The sequence below is a fragment of the Lemur catta genome, chromosome 3, assembly GCF_020740605.2.
Source record: "Lemur catta isolate mLemCat1 chromosome 3, mLemCat1.pri, whole genome shotgun sequence".
NCBI classification, from domain to species: domain Eukaryota; kingdom Metazoa; phylum Chordata; class Mammalia; order Primates; family Lemuridae; genus Lemur; species Lemur catta.
This window is the reverse complement of record NC_059130.1, coordinates 87,130,638-87,148,430: the sequence shown is the minus strand read 5'-3', so window position 1 is coordinate 87,148,430 and position 17,793 is coordinate 87,130,638. Positions and strand designations below refer to the sequence as shown.

The 17,793-nt window shown below is 36.8% G+C and overlaps 1 protein-coding gene and 1 non-coding gene across 2 annotated transcripts in view; one reads left to right on the top strand and one right to left on the bottom strand.

Annotated features, from left to right (window-relative positions):
* The window catches only part of ZYG11B (zyg-11 family member B, cell cycle regulator), a 72,522-nt gene that overhangs the window by 38,220 nt on the left and 16,509 nt on the right, over window positions 1-17,793 (top strand). Inside the window, exons 6-12 of the mRNA XM_045548008.1 lie at window positions 3,627-3,691; window positions 8,123-8,222; window positions 8,451-8,501; window positions 11,740-11,901; window positions 12,011-12,058; window positions 16,872-17,069; window positions 17,211-17,263. Coding sequence (XP_045403964.1) covers window positions 3,627-3,691; window positions 8,123-8,222; window positions 8,451-8,501; window positions 11,740-11,901; window positions 12,011-12,058; window positions 16,872-17,069; window positions 17,211-17,263 — 677 coding nt within the window. The remainder of the gene's footprint in view (window positions 1-3,626; window positions 3,692-8,122; window positions 8,223-8,450; window positions 8,502-11,739; window positions 11,902-12,010; window positions 12,059-16,871; window positions 17,070-17,210; window positions 17,264-17,793) is intronic.
* Window positions 4,377-4,480, bottom strand: LOC123636198. The gene has a single exon (XR_006734401.1). It is a non-coding gene; the product is annotated as a U6 spliceosomal RNA (small nuclear RNA).

Here is a 17,793-nt window from a genome sequence, read left to right as displayed (position 1 = left end):
AGGTGAAGTGTATGATATGTGAATTATATCTCAATAAAGCTGTTAAATATTTTAGAAAAGAATATTTGGCCAGGAGTGGTAGCTCACATTCATAATCCCAGCACTTTGGGAGGCTGAGGCAGAAGGATCACTTGGGGGCCAGCAGTTCGAGACCAACCTAGACAATATAGTAAGACCCCATCTCTACAAAAAAGAAAAAGGAAAAGAAAACCAATTAGTTGGCACCTGTAGTCCTAGGTACTCAGGAGGCTAAGGCAGGAGGATCGCATGATCCCAGGCATTTGAGGTTGCAGTGAGCTATGATCATGCCACTGCACTGCACTCCAGCCTGGGCAACAGAGCAAGACTCTCTAAAAAAAAAAAAAAAAAGAATGTTCACAAAAAGCATTATATATGATGATAATGACAATAAATTCGCATCAGCCTGTGTCTGTATTTAGTCATAACAACAGAATACTTAAAAACAGTGAATGATGAATGAATTATAACTCTAGATTACAACCTAGATCAATCTCAGTTACAAGTTGGATATAAAAGAATTGCAGAAGAGTACATACATATGATTCCAGTTACAGTTCAAAAACTTACAAAACTATATGGTATATTATTTAGGGATATAGATATATGTTTACAAAAAAGCAAGGGATTGTTAAACACAGAATTCAGCCTAGTGGTTCCTCTCAGGGGAAATGAGAGGGAATAGAACAGGCCAAACAGAGTTTGCTAATGGTACCATTGGTGATAGATTCTTTTTCTTTTTTTTTTTTTTTGAGACAGAGTCTCACTCTGTTGCCCGGCTAGAGTGAGTGCCGTGGCATCATCAGCCTAGCTCACAGCAACCTCAAACTCCTGGGCTTAAGCGATCCTACTGCCTCAGCCTCCCGAGTAGCTGGGACTACAGGCATGCGCCACCATGCCCGGCTAATTTTTTCTATATATATATATTTTTTTAGTTGGCCAGATAATTTCTTTCTATTTTTAGTAGAGATGGGGTCTCGCTCTTGCTCAGGCTGGTCTCGAACTCCTGACCTTGAGTGATCCACCTGCCTCGGCCTCCCAGAGTGCTAGGATTACAGGCGTGAGCCACTGCGCCCGGCCGATTCTTTTTCTTAAACTGAGTGGTAGGTACACAGATATTCATTGTCTTGTTATTCCTTATATCCTTGCTATGTAAAGTGTGTTTTGTTAACCAGCTGTGTTGGCATCCCCTGCAGGCTTGTAAGTAATGCAGGATCTCAAGATCTCAGACCTACTGAATCATTTTATAAAGATCCCCAGTGATTTGTATACACATTAAAGTTTGAGAAGAACTGCTTTATGCTTACATATATTTTATAAATATTCTTCTGTGTTTACTATTTAATAAAAACATTTTAAAACAATTTTTTTTAAAAGCCCCTGGGAACTCACTGATTAGTTGGAAAGTTGGATATATTGTAAGCTATTATGTAAATCCTTTTCAGCTATTTGAAGTACTTGCCACAGAAACTTGAGAATGGTTAATTCCACCAGCTTAATTGGTATATGGACAAAGGTGCCAGGCAAGATTTTAAAGGGGAGGTGACATTTGAGTTACATCCTGAAAAATGGATAGGATTTCACATGGGAGAAAAGCAGAAAAGCAGTGGACCTATGTGGAATGCACAGGACATTCCAGGAAGGGCAAGTTGCTTGTGACTGGTGTGTAGGATGGGCAGAGTAGGAGGAGGCCAGTGATATCCAGATTAGGGCCAGATTTGGTGAACACTAGCATGGAAAATTCTTGACTACTTGCATATTTCAGGCTGCAGCCCCCAAAATCAAAACTCTAATTAGGCAGAACTTGAATACTACAGCAAATGTCTTCATCTTTTCCATAGTTGCCTTTGGTGCTTTTCAGATGCTGTAAGCCACAGATCCAGTGAAACTTACCTTGTGTTACCAGTTTAGTTATTAGCTCAGTTAAGTTTAGCATCTTCTTGTTGAGTTCAGACTATGTGTACCTGTGCTAAATTCTACAACTTCAGATACAGGAACATATAATATAGCACAGCATTACAAGTACTAGAAGAGAATTAAGTACTATTGGGAACCCAGAAGGGGCGTGTAGGACAATTTGAAAATTAGGACAGCTTCCTCAAAGAGGTAATATCTGCCCTGAGCTGGATTGTGAATGAAAATTAGGAGTTTTCCAGATAAAGGAGGAGGAGGAGGAATGGGATTTCCATGCAGAGGTAATTGGAATATTATTATTGCCTCTCTTATTTCCATGGATCCTGAGCATATTGTGTTTATTTGGGGAGAAAAAGAGGGGGAAAGGTGGTGAAGGGGGAAAGATATGCCCCTAATCACTCGTCTGCCAGATAACTGTTTACATTTTGCAGGGAGGTAAATGGATCCTCAAGCAGAGTTCAGCCTATCACCTTGACCACCTGTGGTGAATATAAAAATTCCTGAGAAACCCTCTTAATTAATTACACTTGTACCTGATTTGTTTACTGTCATTCAGCTGGGATTTACTACTATTTGTCTTTTCTCTGCCATTTCTTCTATTATATAATCTCTGTACATCTTCCATGAAGCAAAGCAAATAGAATGTTTGTTTTACACCTGTTTTTCTATTTTTATTTATTTATTTTTAGAGATGGGGTCTTGCTCTGTCACTCAGGCTGGAGTGCAGTGGTATAATCATAGCTCATTACAACCTCAAACTCCTAGGCTCAAGCAATCCTCTTGCCTCAGCCTCCCAAGTAGCTAGGTGGTAACTACAGGTGCATGCCACCATGCCCTGTTTTTCTATTTCTTGACTAGCTTTACATATCCCATTAATCTGACTTTTGCCTTCCCTGATTGAACTCCTGTAGAATAAGTCATCTTTAGATAAGAAATCTTCCAATTGCATACAGAAACCTTTAAAAATATTAAAAAGCCATTTTTTCCAAATTCAAAAAATTAGTAGTATACAACATAACATTTTTTACACCCACACCTTAAAAGTTCTTATTTCACTTCATAGGAATAACCTGAATCACCCTTCTGTGGTGTACCTTGACTTGGGTACCTTGACACCACCCTTCTGTGGTGTACCTTGGTGTACCTTGGTGATGTACCTTGACTCATTGATAAGTTATTCATATTTTCATTTACTGTTTTTTAATTGTACTGGTCTAAAGTTTATTTAAAAGATAGAGCCAAGTCTATTAGTCACTCTTTACTTAGAGACTAATGTGTAGAACACTAGCCCCATGTACTCTAGGTTAGAGTCAGACTATCTTCAAAGCAGGCTGGCTTAGATTCTGTGAAGCTATGTCACCAGGCAAAATGTTCAGCCATTGTTTTTGCCATCCTCTTGATCTTAAAAAAACAGAAAAGACAAGATTGCTTCATAAGCCACCAGAAGGGAGGGAGATTAGCTGGAATTATCCTATTTATTATCCTATTTTCCATCCAATGGAAAAGACAAAAGTGCAAATAAACTTACATGAGTCTGGTGGAAGTCAATCTTTCAATAGTAGGTGGGCAGAATAAAGGTTGTAAGAACTAACTGGTGTTCAGTCTTTTTCCTATTTTTTATAGAAACTGCCTCTGGTTAAAAGATACCAAGTGATATTTTATTTGTGATTTTTTTTCTCCCTTTGATTCTTTAGTTACAGAAGAATTGCCTCCTTTCACTTTGCAGTGACCGGATCCTCCAAGATGTTCCGTTTAACAGGCAAGTGATAGCCCTAGAACTTAAAATGGGGCAAAACAGAATTTTAGAAATCTGTCTTGGGTCATTTCTTACTATTTATTTTTAGGATATCCCTGGTGTAAAATTAATTGAGTAGGTGGAATTGTGGCTTGCTTTATAGAATGCTAAATCTACTTTCTCTAATTCAGTACTTTGATATTCATGGTAGCAATTGGCCCCTGTTTTAATAATCCTTTGCTTAAGAATTTCTATTGGTTATAATTTTTATAATATTCATATGACATTGTGGGATATGAGCATTATTATCCCCATTCAAAAGGTGAAGAAACTGAGGTATATATTCATTATCTTGCCTGTGGTTTTGTGACTAATAACTGCAATGTTAGAAAGACTAGGCTCTTCTGGTTCTAGGTCCAGTGTTCTTTTCTATGTAACATACCTCTTATTATTATCATTATTCAATATTGAATTATGGAAGAAAATTTTTGAGCGGCAGTTAAGGGAGGGTTCCATTAAGTATAAAGGGGTCCCTTGTTTTCTAAGATGTTGTAATTTAGGAGCCTAAAAAGGTGATTTTCTTCATTTTACTATTTTAAAGTATAATTTTTAAATAATGGCATTTTGAAAAGGAAATTTATACTTCATAATTGAATGAAAAGTCTGTTTCTCAGGCAGCAATTTTACTGTGATTTACTTTTTCCTTTTTTTAAATATGAGATGCTTTATGAATTTACGTGTCATCCCTGCATAGGGAACATGCTAATCTCTGCATCATTTCAATTTTAGTATATGTGCTGCCAAAAGGAGCACTGTGATTTACTTTTACTTGGATAACAGAGTATATTGTTACCTGGCATACTAAAGAATGAGATATTCTGTTTTTCATTTGAAATAAATTATTTGGATAAAAATATAACTACATGTATCTCATATAGACTGCTAATTTTATTTTGTAAATATTGAGCCTGTGCAATGAGGTCAAAGGTAGGAAAGACATAGTCACTCTCTTGAAAGCTGTAATCTAGGCCAGGGTTGGCAAATATTTTCTTAAAGGGCTGGATTGTAAATATTTTAGGGTCAAAGGGTCTCTGTCACAACTACTTAGCTCTGCCATTGTACGTCAAAAGCAGTCATAGACGATATATAAGCAAATGGGTGTGTCTGTTCCAGTAAAACTTTACAAAACAGACAGCCAGGTTCACAGTCTATAGTTTGCCTACCTCTGATCTGGCCAATGCACTCTGATAGAATTGACCTTCTTTGTGGTCAGAGGCTGTGCTTGGTTCGTGTCTTTGTCTCTAGTGCTTGAGTGGATGTTTAATGGATGGATAGATGAATGACTGAATGAGTATAACATGAAACAGAATTTTTCATAGAAGAGGTGTTGGTGGAATGCATTGTGCTCCCATACAAGGAGGGAAAGATTCCATCTGATTGATGATCATTGAAAACTTCTTATTAGCGATGGCACTTGAGACAATAAAGATAAAAACTAGTAAGCATTTAATATTGCCAGTAACTATGCTAAAGTGTTTTGTATATGTTTATTCAGTCCTCACAACAAACCTGTGAAATTGTTACTCTTGTAATCTTCATTTTACAGGTGAGGAAATAGAAGCACAGAAAGGTTTAGTAACTTGCTCAGGGTAATAAGATAATATATAGCAAAGTCTAGCCTTAAATCAGACTGATTCCAGAGCCTGCACTTTTTATGTCCCTGCTATAGTGCTTTGAAGATAAAAGTTGGTTGAGTTGTTTTGTGTTGTGGGAACTGCATGAATAGAGGCACAGAGGAAGTTAATAATATTATAATACTAATAAAAATAATCAAGTGCTTATCATGTGCCAAATCAAGCTAAGTCTTAGGCTTATATGTAATATCATTTAATCCTCATAACAAGCCTATAGAATAGGTTTTATTAATAGGTTATTACTGTTATAATACGTTATTGTTGTACAGATAGGAATATCGAAGTTAAGAGAGATTAAGGAACTTGCCCATGGTCCCAAAGTCAGTAAATTGTGGAACTGATATTTAAATGCACACTTACTCTAAAATGTGTGATGTTCTTAATGACTGCATTGCTTCACATGATAAAATAATTTGCTTTATTATTATCATTAAGTAGAACTAGAATTCAAACCCAGGAATCTGTACTCCTCACCACTAGGCTTTTTTTTTTTTTTTTTTTTTTTGAGACAGAGTCTTGCTCTGTCACCCCTGGTAGAGTGCAGTGGTGTCATCATAGCTCACCGCAGTCTCAAACTCCTGGGCTCAAGTGATCCTCCTGCCTCGCTGGGACTACAGGCATGCACCACAATGACTAATTTTTCTATTTTTAGTAGAGACAGGGTCTCGCTCTTGCTCAGGCAAGTCTCAAAATCATGAGTTCAAGCAATCCTCCTGCCTCAGCCTCCCAAAGTGTTAGGATTATATGCTGTAGCCACTGTGCCCAGCCACCAGTAGGCTATATTACCTCATACTTGTGGGCAAGTGTGGGAACCAATGAGCATTCCACTTGGCAGTAAGCATAGGATAGATGGGGAAAAAGATTTGAAAGCATGGCCCCATGCTGGAGTCCTAGGATGCTGTGAGTGCAGGAGTGACATCATACCTCTGTCCTCTGACAGTTTTATTTATTTCTAATGTGCAGGCACAAATTGAAGGGAAAGCAATGGAGACAGAGAAGCTAGTTAGGAATTTACTATAGAAGAACACCAATAAATGGGCCTGATCCAGAGATAGCCTTGGGAATAAAAAGAAGGTAACAGTAAATTTGAGGGAAGTTGCTGAGTAGTAATCTACCTCAATATAATCAGTCAACATGTATTAAACACTATTTATGTGTCAATCAACTGTATTGAGTACTTGGCATAAAGGATTAAATAGGATATGCTCCCCTCCCTCAAGGAGCTCACAGGCCAGTGGTGGATTCAGGTGAGTCTATAGTAATGATCACAGATCTCTGACAGAGTTAGAAAGAAAGCACTAAGGAGATGAGAAGGCAGTGATAAACTCAACAAGAAAACCTTCTCAAAGGAAGTTATATTTGAGCTGAGTCCTGAAGGATGAGACTATAGGTAAGGTAATCATATATTCTTTGATGTCATCTTGATTTTTCTCCTTATCTCATATCCTACCTTCAGTCCTTTGGCAAATCCAGCTCTGTCTTCATAATATATCCAGAATTCGACTATTTCTTTTCACTTCCATTTCTACCTCTTGGGCTAGACTAAAAGGGATTTCTCTCCTGAATTATTGCAGTAGCCTCTGAACTGCTCTCCTGCTTCTGTCCTTGTCTTCCTGAAGTTTATTCTAAACAGAGGTGATAAAATATGTCAGTTGACATCATATTGCTGCTCAGAAGCCTTCCATGTCTTTCCGTCTTGTTCAGAGTAAAAGCTGATCCTTTACTAAGACTCTGTATGATCTGGTTCCCCTATTACCTTTAACTTTATCTCTCAGAACTCTTCCCCTACTTCTCTATTCTCTGGCCTCACTGGCCTCCACGCTATTTCTTGAAACCTCCAGGCACACCCCGACTTTAGTGCCACTGTATTTCCTATTCCCTCAGCCTGGAATGCTTTTCCCCTAGACATCCACATGGGTAGCTCTCTTCTTCAAAAGTTTCAGTCAGTTAGCTGGTATGGTGATGCATACCTGTAGTCCTACCTACTCAGGAGGCTGAGAAAGGAGGATCACTTGAGCCCAGGAGTTTGAGGATGCAGTGAGCTATGATGATGCCACTGCCCTTATGCCCAGGCAACAGAGCAAGACTCTGGAGACCCTGTCTCAAAAAAAAAACAAAAAAAACAAAAAAAGGCTTCAATGAGGCCTTCCCTAGCTGCCCTACATAAAATTTCATTTAATGTCTTCTGTTTTCCTGCTTTATTTCTTTGCTCTATAGCATATGTCAGTACTTAACCATACTACATATTTTACTTATTAATCTAATTTATTTTCTCACTTCCTTATTAGAATGTAAGCTCTATGAGAAAGGGACATTTTTCTGGGTTTTTTTTTTTTTCAATACTCTATCTCCAACACTAAGAACAAAATATCTGGCTCAAAGCAGGAGTTTAATAAATGTTTGTAAATGAATGTTCTCATTGTGCTAGGTGCTATGAGGAACCCAGAAAACACTTAAATTATAACTACAGCATAGAAATATATAATAGAAATGTAGAAATATGTTCTAATTCTATAAGATGAAATGCCAGATATTTTAAATGATATTTTCCAAACTCTTCTGTCTTAACAAAATATTATCAGCATTAATAATATGGCATCATCTCTAAAGCACTAAGTGTACTTGTTATTCTCTACGAGTTAAGAGGAATTTTCCCTTTCCTTCTCACCTATTTAAATTATAGCATCAGTTCCCAGCTGGAGCTCTGAAACTGTGCCTAGGACTCCAGGATTTGTTGATGAAACCTTTTGTGTGTTTTCAGATTTGAAGCAGCCAAGCTTGTCATGCAGTGGCTCTGCAACCATGAGGATCAAAACATGCAAAGGATGGCAGTTGCTATCATTTCCATCCTGGCTGCCAAGGTACCTGAGTTCTTGCTGAATAATTTTCTATAGGCAGCTGTTTCTCATTACATTCCCCAAAATACGTGCGCCAGAAAAATTAGTAAACCTCTCTGCTAGCCTGCTTATTCAAGCTGCATTCAATATTGCAGAATTCTAGTCTGACCTTTAGAATCTGTTACAGTGAATGATATTGAACTCACACTGGTGAGTTCTTGGACATTTACTTTGTTTTATGTTTACTTGCAGCTTTCTACAGAACAAACTGCACAACTTGGTGCTGAGCTCTTCATCGTCAGGGTAAGTCTATTTTGTCCTGTATATGGGGCAGTAGATAGTATTCATTTTTGTTGCTTTCAGGCAGTGTTGTGTATCTTCTGATGTTTATTTATTTATTTGTTATTTATTTATTTATGAGACAGAGTCTTACTCCACTGCCCCGAATAGAGTGCCATGGTGTCAGCCTAGCTCACAGCAACCTCAAACTTCTGGGCTCAAGCAATCCTCCTGCCTCAGCCTTCCAGGTAGCTGGGACTACAGTCGCACACCACGACACCTGGCTAATTTTTCTATTTTTAGTAGAGACAGGGTCTTGCTCTTGTTCAGGTTGGTCTTGAACTTCTGAGCTCAAGCAGTTCTCCCGCTTCTGCTTCCCAGGGTGCTAGGATTACAGGTGTGAGCCACAGCGCCTGGACTATACTATTTTTTAGAAATTCTTTTTGTTACTTCTAAATGGGTGTATTCATTTCTTCGTTGAGGCAGATTTACTCCTCAATAGAATTAGAGCCCTGAACTTGTGGTTGGATGACCTAGGATCTAACTTTTGTAAACTCATTTTGTGAATTTAGGCAAATTACTTGAACCATTGGAACTTACGTAAGCATTAAGATCCTATCTAGTTCTAAAATTCTGTGATATTGTTATTTATGTAGAAAATGTAGACTCTTACAGGCATAAGATTGTGCTATGTGCTTTGGAGAAGCAGATAATTTAAATAGTTGATATATGATTTTGCTTACTTATAATGAGTTGAGGAAATGACAATAATAAACAGTGAAAAGTTTAAAAAGCTTTAAAGAGAGTAGATATAAACAATAGATATATAAGCAGTGTCTTAGGGAGGACTAGAGGCAAAACTTCTGTTTTAAGAGCTTCTTGTTAAAATCCTGTCATTTACTCAGGCCTGTAACCCTAATACTTTGGGAGGCCAAGTTGGGAGAATTGCTTGAGGCCAGGAGTTCAAGATCAGCCTGAGCAAGAGCAAGAACCTTGTCTCTACAAAAAAATAGAAAAATTAGCCAGGCATGGTGACACTCGCCTATAGTCCCAGCTACTAGGAAGGCTAAAGAAGGAGGATGGCTTGAGCCCAGGAGTTTGAGTTTGCAGTGAGCTATGATGATGCCACTGTACTCTAGCCTGGATGACAGAGCAGGACTCTGTCTCACACACAAAAAATCCTGTCATGAGGTGTTTGAACAGTAATAGTACATGGAAAAGTCAAATAAGAGGTTCCTTTTTTTGATGATGACTTATAAATTACATATGCAATGAGAAAGTAAGTCATTCATTTGATAAATATGTATAGAGTAACCGTCAAGTACCTGCCACCTTACTAGATGTTAGGGTTTCACACTGAATTGTGTCTGTAATTGCTTCCCATAAACTTACAGTATAGTAGAGAAAATAGCTTTGTAGATGTAGTTACAATACAATCTAAAAAGTATAAACTGGGCACAGTGGTGCATGGACACTTGTATTCCTAGTGACTCAGGAGGCTGAGTTTGGAGGATCACTTGAGACCTGGAGTTTGAGACTAGCCTGGGTAATCTATCGAGACCCTGTCTCTAAAATAATAAGAAAAATTAGGCGGGTGTGGTAGCATGTGCCTGTAGTCCCAGCTACTTGGGAGCCCGAGGCAGGAGGCTCACTTGAGCTCAGGAGTTCGCAAGGCTGCAGTGAGCTATGATCATGCTACTGCACTCCAGCCTGCGTGACAGCACAAGACTTTGTCTCTAAAAAGAATTAAATTAATAAAATAATAAAAAGTGTATTAATAGAGATATGAATGAAAAAAGTAATGTTAAAAAGAGAGGGAAGGCTCTTGTAGGATAATGGAAAGAGAAGGAATTCTGGAGTTGACATATCTGGGTTTATTCCCAATTCTCTTTTGAACTAACTGTGGTATTTTCAGCAAGTCACAGTTTTCTTAGGGGTGATAAAAATACTTTATATAGTTATTATGAAGACTAAATGAGAAGAAAAAAGATTAATTATAGGAACATATTGCTAAGTACCTAACAAAATACAGTATATATTAGAAAAGTAGAAAAGGATTCTTATTTTATTTACTTTTAGTAGTTGCAGGGATGACATTTTAGTTTGAAAAATGGAATTTTATTGCTATACATGTGTCTCAGTAATTTTGGCTGAAGTTATATTCAAAGATTTTAAGGAAGTAGTCTACTTATGTTTCAGAGGGAAATTAGGCTTAGTTTAAGGAGGAATTAGTAGTAGTAGTGATGATGATTATAGCTAGTTTTTTTTTCTACTCTTAATTATCACCTGCAATCTATAGTTGAGGAAACAAAAAATGAAATTGGTAAACAAAGTTGTGCAGATAGTCAGATACAGAGATGATATTTAAGCTCAGGTAGCTTTCTTCTAGTGCCACACTCTGAGCCACTATACTATTAACTTACCTAATTGTACCTAGATATTTGTGTTCCTTAAATTTTTTTCCTGAATTGTGTATAACCTTTAGTAATAGTGTTCATTAATATTTTCTTATATCTGTTTTAGCAGAGCTTTCTTTTACCCCCAAAATGTAATCTCAAAATGGAATTATAGGTGCCTCATACAATTTTTAAAACATTTACCTTTCAAACTTAAATTTCTTAAAGCTATGATAGAAATAATTTACAACTGGCATTCAAAACTATTATCTTCTTTATATCCAATATAGACTTTAATTCCCTTACCATCGCATGTAGTATCTCCTTTCTTTTTTTGTTTTTTAAGGAAAACTTGGAGTTAGGTAAAATTAGGTCTTCCAATTCTTAGTTTCTCTTACTAAGTTGACTATAATCAAATTAGTTAATATTTCTCAGACTCAATTTCCTCTCCTGAAATATGGGGATTATAATACTATATTATAGGGTATAATTTGCTGATCCTTAATAAATACTAGCCTCATTCCCCTTTCTCTTCCTTCAGCTTTTTAATTCTAGCATCTGAAAGAAGTATATGTTGTAAGTGATTGGATAGGATAGTTGTTCAAAAGTTTTAATCATTTTGCCTTTGTTATTTACAGGTGATTAGATTGAAGGTATGATCAGAATAATATAGGAGTATTTGTGAAAATCTTATACTTTTTTCTTGTTGAAGAAAAGTCCAATCCAAGATGCTGTTTGTTGTACTTATAAGAACCTTTACAGGAAATACTTTAAGCTATGAAACTAATCCTTATCGACTTGTGGTTATTAGCAACCACAAATTATAATAATTCAAAAGTAAAAAATTAATTGTTTTCCTTTTTCAGCAACTTCTTCAAATAGTGAAGCAGAAAACCAATCAAAATTCAGTGGACACTACATTGAAGTTTACCTTGAGTGCACTTTGGAACCTCACAGATGAATCCCCAACCACTTGTAGACACTTTATTGAAAACCAAGGGTTGGAACTCTTCATGAGGGTTCTAGAGGTTAGAATGGAAATTTAGCTTACAGTTTTGCTATTTATTGATTTACTTATTTAAACATTTATTATACTTGATTCTTTAAGTATTTATAGTTTTCTCTTTCTTTTTACAGTCTTTTCCAACTGAATCATCTATTCAACAGAAAGTTCTAGGACTTTTGGTAAGATATAAGCACTTCCTGCTAAGTTTCTGAGCTGTAATTTTTTTCTGTCTGAGGTAATACATTGAAGGTTGCTGCTGTGATATTTGCAAACACTTAATGACATTGGAAAATACATACAATATAATTATTAAATTTAAAAAGGCTATAAAACTATACATGTTAAGATTTTTGCCACATTTTAAGAAAAAATATAAATATACTTGCTTTTCCTTGTATTTTTTGGTGTTGTACAAAGTTTCACACTGAGCATCTTTCACTTTTATAACCAGAAAAAAAAAAAGATTTCATTTAAAAAAAAGTCATTGACTTACAAATGTTCTTAAATGCTATGTTTGATAGTTATATATTTTATTTATTTATTTATTTATTTTGAGTCAGAGTCTTGCTCTGTCTCAACCTCAAACTCCTGGGCTCAAGCAATCCTCCTGCCTCAGCCTCCTGAGTAGCTGGGACTACAGGCATGTGCCACCATGCCTGGCTAATTTTTCTGTATATATTTTTAGCTGTCCATATAATTTCTTTCTGTTTTTTTTAGTAGAGGTGGGGTCTCGCTCTTGCTCAGGCTGATCTCGAACTCCTGAGCTCAAACAATCTGCCCGCCTCAGCCTCCCAGAGTGCTAGGATTACAGGTGTGAGCCACCGCACCCGGCCAATATTTGATAGTTAATGGCTACTTAAAGGACTGCTTACTGGGCATGGTGGCTCATGCCAGTAAACCCAGTACTTTGGGAGGCCAAGAGGGGAGGATGGCTTGCTTGAGACCAAAAATTCAGGACTAGCCTGGGCAACATAGCAAGACCCTTTCTCTAAAAAAATTTTTTTTCTTAATATATTGGATATAAGTTAAGATGAGCCCTCTAGGATTTTGAGGCAAAGATAAAGGATCAGATGTTTTGTCAACTTAAATCACCACAATGGGCAAAGTGCCACTGTGGCAAAAGCCATTTTAGAGCAGACCTCTGCTCTCAAGGAATTAGATTATAGGAGGCATAGATAAATGAGTTAAAAAATATAAGTTGATATTTTTTCTTCCACATGCAAGAATATGAAATATTGAATAGTGAGGAGATGAATGTTTGGGAAAGCTGAGGGCTGGCATATAAGGAGGACCTATCTATTCATTGTAGCTTTAGTTATGTAAAATAAAAAATGGAAAACAGCCTAAATGCCAGTAATGGAGGAATTATTAAATAAATTATAGTATTTGGTTGTTTTATTCAGGGTTCATATAATTATTAGAGTAATCATTATTCTATTTAGATTATTAGATAGAATTAGATACAAGTTGGCTTAGTCACCTGAAGAGGAAAGGAGGAATTTAATTTAAGGATTTGGAAAGATCTCTTAGGGCTTTAAAAATATCTTTTTTAAATTTCAGAAGGAATACATGTTTATTATAACTAGTCAAACAGTGCAAAAATGTATTTAAAATGTTTAAAACTCTGTCCCCAACCTTCCATCATTTTCATCTCCGTGAGATAATTAATATTGATACAACTTGATATGCTTCCTTCCATATCTTTATTACCTTGTAATTAAAACTGTTTTTTAATAATGTATTTTGAGATATTGATTCTAGTGTAATTATTTATGATCAGAGAATATGCTTTGTTTTATTTGAGCCTTTTTGAATTTATTGAGACTTGTGTATGGCCCAGAACACGGTTTATTTTTGTAAATGTTCCATATGCACTTGAGAAGAATGTATATTGTGCTGTTATTGTGTGCAGTGTTCTATAAATGGCAATCAAGTCTAGTTGGTTGATATTGTACAAGTCTACCATATCCTTACTGATTTTCTGCCTACCTGTTCTATCAATTATTGACAAAGGAGTTTTGAAATCTCTGACAATAATTATGGATTTATCTGTTTCTCCTTACAATTCTATCAATTTTTGCTTCATATATTTTAAAACTCTCTTATTAGATGCATAAACATTTAGAATTATGTCCTCCTGATTAATGGATCCCTTTGCCATTATGAAATGACTTTCTTTATCCCTGGTAATATTCTTTGCTTTGAAATCTACTTTGATACTAATATAGTCAGTCCAGCTTTTATTTGACTAGTGTTAGCGTGCTATATCTTTTTTCATCCTTTTACTTTTAACCTATATTTGTCTTTATATGTAAAGTGTGTTTCTTGTAGATAGAATATATTTTGCATTCTGCTTTTTAATCCAGTTTGACAATCTGCTTTTTATTTGGGGTATTTGGATCACTTACATTTAATGATTTTTTTTAAATTTGGAAATAACAATTATATATATTTACGGGGTACAATGTGATGTTTTGATGTTTGTGTAACTCATGGAATGATTAAATCAAGTCAATTAATATGGCCATCACTTCACATACTTAACATTTTTTGTGATGAGAGCATTTAAAATTTATTCTTAGCAATTTTGAAATGTATAATACATTATTATTAACTAATAGTCATCATGTTCTATGATAGATCTCAAAAATTTATTCCTCCGTCTAACTGAAACTTTGTACTCTTTGACCAACATCTCTCCATTGCCCCCCGCACCCCGCCTGCCATTCCTAGCCTCTGGGACCATCATTCTACTCTCTACATCTATAAGTTAGACATTTTAGATTCCACTTGTAAGTGATATCATATAGTATTGTCTTTCCACGGTCATCAGTGTTGTCACAAATGACAGGATTTCCTTCTTTTATAAGGTTAAATAGTATTCCATTGTGTATTCATGCCATATTTTGCAAATTCATCCATCCCTTGATAGACACTTAGGTTGATTCCATAACTTGGCTGTTATGAATAAAACTATAATAAATATGGGAGTACAGGTATCTCTTTGACATACTGATTTTAATTCCTTCAGATTTTTACCCAGAATTGGGATTCCTGGATCCATATGTAGTATATTTTTAATTTTTTAAATGTGATTATTAATATGGTTAAATTTGAGTTCATCACCATAGTATTTGTTTTGTTTTTCTCATATGTTCTTTGTTTTTCCCTCTCTTTCTGCCTTCTTATAAGGGTTTGAGTATTTTTTATGATTCCATTTTATCTCCTTTCTTGGCTTAATAGCTGTAACTCTTTGCTTTGTTATTTTAAATGATTGCTTTGGGTTCATAGCATACATTTTAATCACAGTATACCTTAAGCGATTTTATACAATTTCATATATAAGAACCTTAAAGTGGCTGGGCACGGTGGCTCATGCCTGTAATCCTACCACTCTGGGAGGCCGAGGCGGGCGGATTGTTTGAGCTCAGGAGTTCGAGACCAGCCTGAGCAAGAGCGAGACCCCATCTCTACCAAAAATAGAAAGAAATTATATGGACAGCTAAAAATATATATAGAAAAATTAGCCAGGCATGGTGGCGCATGCCTGTAGTCCCAGCTACTCAGGAGGCTGATGCAGGAGGATTGCTTGAGCCCAGGAGTCTGAGCTTGCTGTAAGCTAGGCTGATGCCATGGCACTCTAGCCTGGGCAACAGAGTGAGACTCTGTCTCAAAAAAAAACAAAAAAAGAACCTTGAAGTAGTAGCCTTTCATTTCTGATCTTCTTTCCTTTATGGTATTATGGTCATACATATTGTTCTTTTTTTATTTCTAGAAGTTACATTTAGGTCTTTCTTATATCTTCATTTTCTCGCCTCTTGTTTATGTTTTCTTTCATCCTAAATCATATAATAGCTATTTTAAGTCCTCGGCTGCTAATTCTATTATCTCTGTCATTTCTGTATCTTTTTCTGTTGATTGATTTTTCTCCTGGTCATGGATCATATTTTCCGACCCCTTTGCACACCTGGTAATTTTTGAGTGCCAGTCCTTGTGAAATTTACATTGGTGATTGCTATATTATTATTTTTCTCTAAAGAATCTTATACTTTCAGCCAGGCGTGGTGGCTCACATCTGTAATCCTAGCACTCTGGGATGCTGAAGCAGGAGGATGGCTTGAGCTTAGGAGTTTGAGACTCCATTTCTACTAAAAATAGAAAAATTAGTTGGGCATCATGGCATATGCCTGTAGTCCCAGCTACTCGGGAGGCTGAGGCAGGAGGATCACTTGATCCCAGGAGTTTGAGGTTGCTGTGAGGTAGGCTAATGCCACAGCACTCTACTCAGGGCAATGGAGTGAGACTGTCTCAAAAAAAAAAAGAATCTTATACTTTGTTCTTGTGTGCCATTACTTGAAGATCAAGTTGTTCCTTTTGAAGCCTGTTCATTTAACCCTAGGGCTATTATATAATTTAGCCCCATTACTATCACCTGCTTTGCTTATTATGCGATCTCTTCACTCTGGCTAGTGGGAATGTGAACTATTTCTAGCCCTGCGTGACTTTGAATTTGTTTGTGTACTACTTTCTGGTAGTTCTTTCCCTAGCCTCATGTAGTTTCACCCAACATCATTACTCAGCCAATGATTTAAGGGGACCCCTGTACAGGTTGTGTGCACTCTCTCACTCTCTCTCTGAGTGTGGACCTTTTTTCCTTTCCAGTACTCTGTTCTACAAAGTTTTGCTGCTTGGCCACCCTGAAATGTGATCTGTCTCAACAAAACTACCAGGTTTTCTTTAGGTTCCCCTTCATTGCAATCTGGAAACTGCCCCATTTGAATACTCTCTCTCAGGGAAATACTTGACTCTCACCTTCTTGCATTGCCTGTTGTCTAGGGTCTGAAAACGGTTCTTTTAGCCATTTACCCTACATATTACTTTATTTTCTTTTTTTTTAAGGCCTCAGTACCACCACCACCCACCCACCAGTCTCTGAGGCAGGGTGGGAATGGAGGTGTATTCACTTAATTTTTATGTCTTCTTTTTTTCCAGAACAATATAGCTGAAGTACAAGAATTGCATTCTGAATTAATGTGGAAGGATTTCATAGACCACATCAGTAGTCTCCTACACAGTGTTGAAGTGGAAGTCAGTTACTTTGCAGCTGGAATTATTGCCCATTTAATATCAAGAGGTGAACAAGCTTGGACATTGAGTCGTAGTCAGAGGAATTCTCTTCTGGATGATTTGGTACGGTTACTTGGTGTTTTCTAGAAGCATACAAACTAACAACGTTCATAGTAGTTAAACTATCAGAGCCTCAGAATGTAATAAATAATGCAATGCTAAGTAAATATTGTAATCTTTTCTTGTGTGTCTTGTGTCTTCCAGCATTCAGCGATTTTGAAATGGCCAACTCCAGAGTGTGAGATGGTAGCATACAGGTAAAACAGTAACCTAGTCATTTTGCCTGCATAGAGATCATTTCTACTAGATGCATAATTTTTCTATCAGGCATCTTAGTAATGGCTTTCAAAGAAACAAAGTATTTTGACTTCTTTCTGCCATTTATCATATGTCCTTCCTTCCTTCATTCTACATTTATTGAAGACGAGTGCCCAAGTGCCAGGGATGTGTTCTTTGCTCTTGAATTCTTCCCCCCCCCCCCAAGACAGGGTCTCACTCTGTTGCCTAGGCTAGAGTATAGTGGTGTCATCATAGCTCAAACTCCTGGACTCAAGCGATCCTCCTGCCTCAGCCTCCCACATAGCTGGGACTACAGGGGCACACAACTACACCAGGCTAATTTTTTCTATTTTTTGTAGAAATGGGGTCTTGCTATGTTGCTCAGGCTAGTCTCAAACTCCTGGCCTCCAGGGATCTTCCTGCTTCAGCCTCCCAAAGTTCTAGGATGACAGGCATGAGCCACTATACCTGGCCTGCCCTTGAAATTCAAAGATGAACAAGACATGGT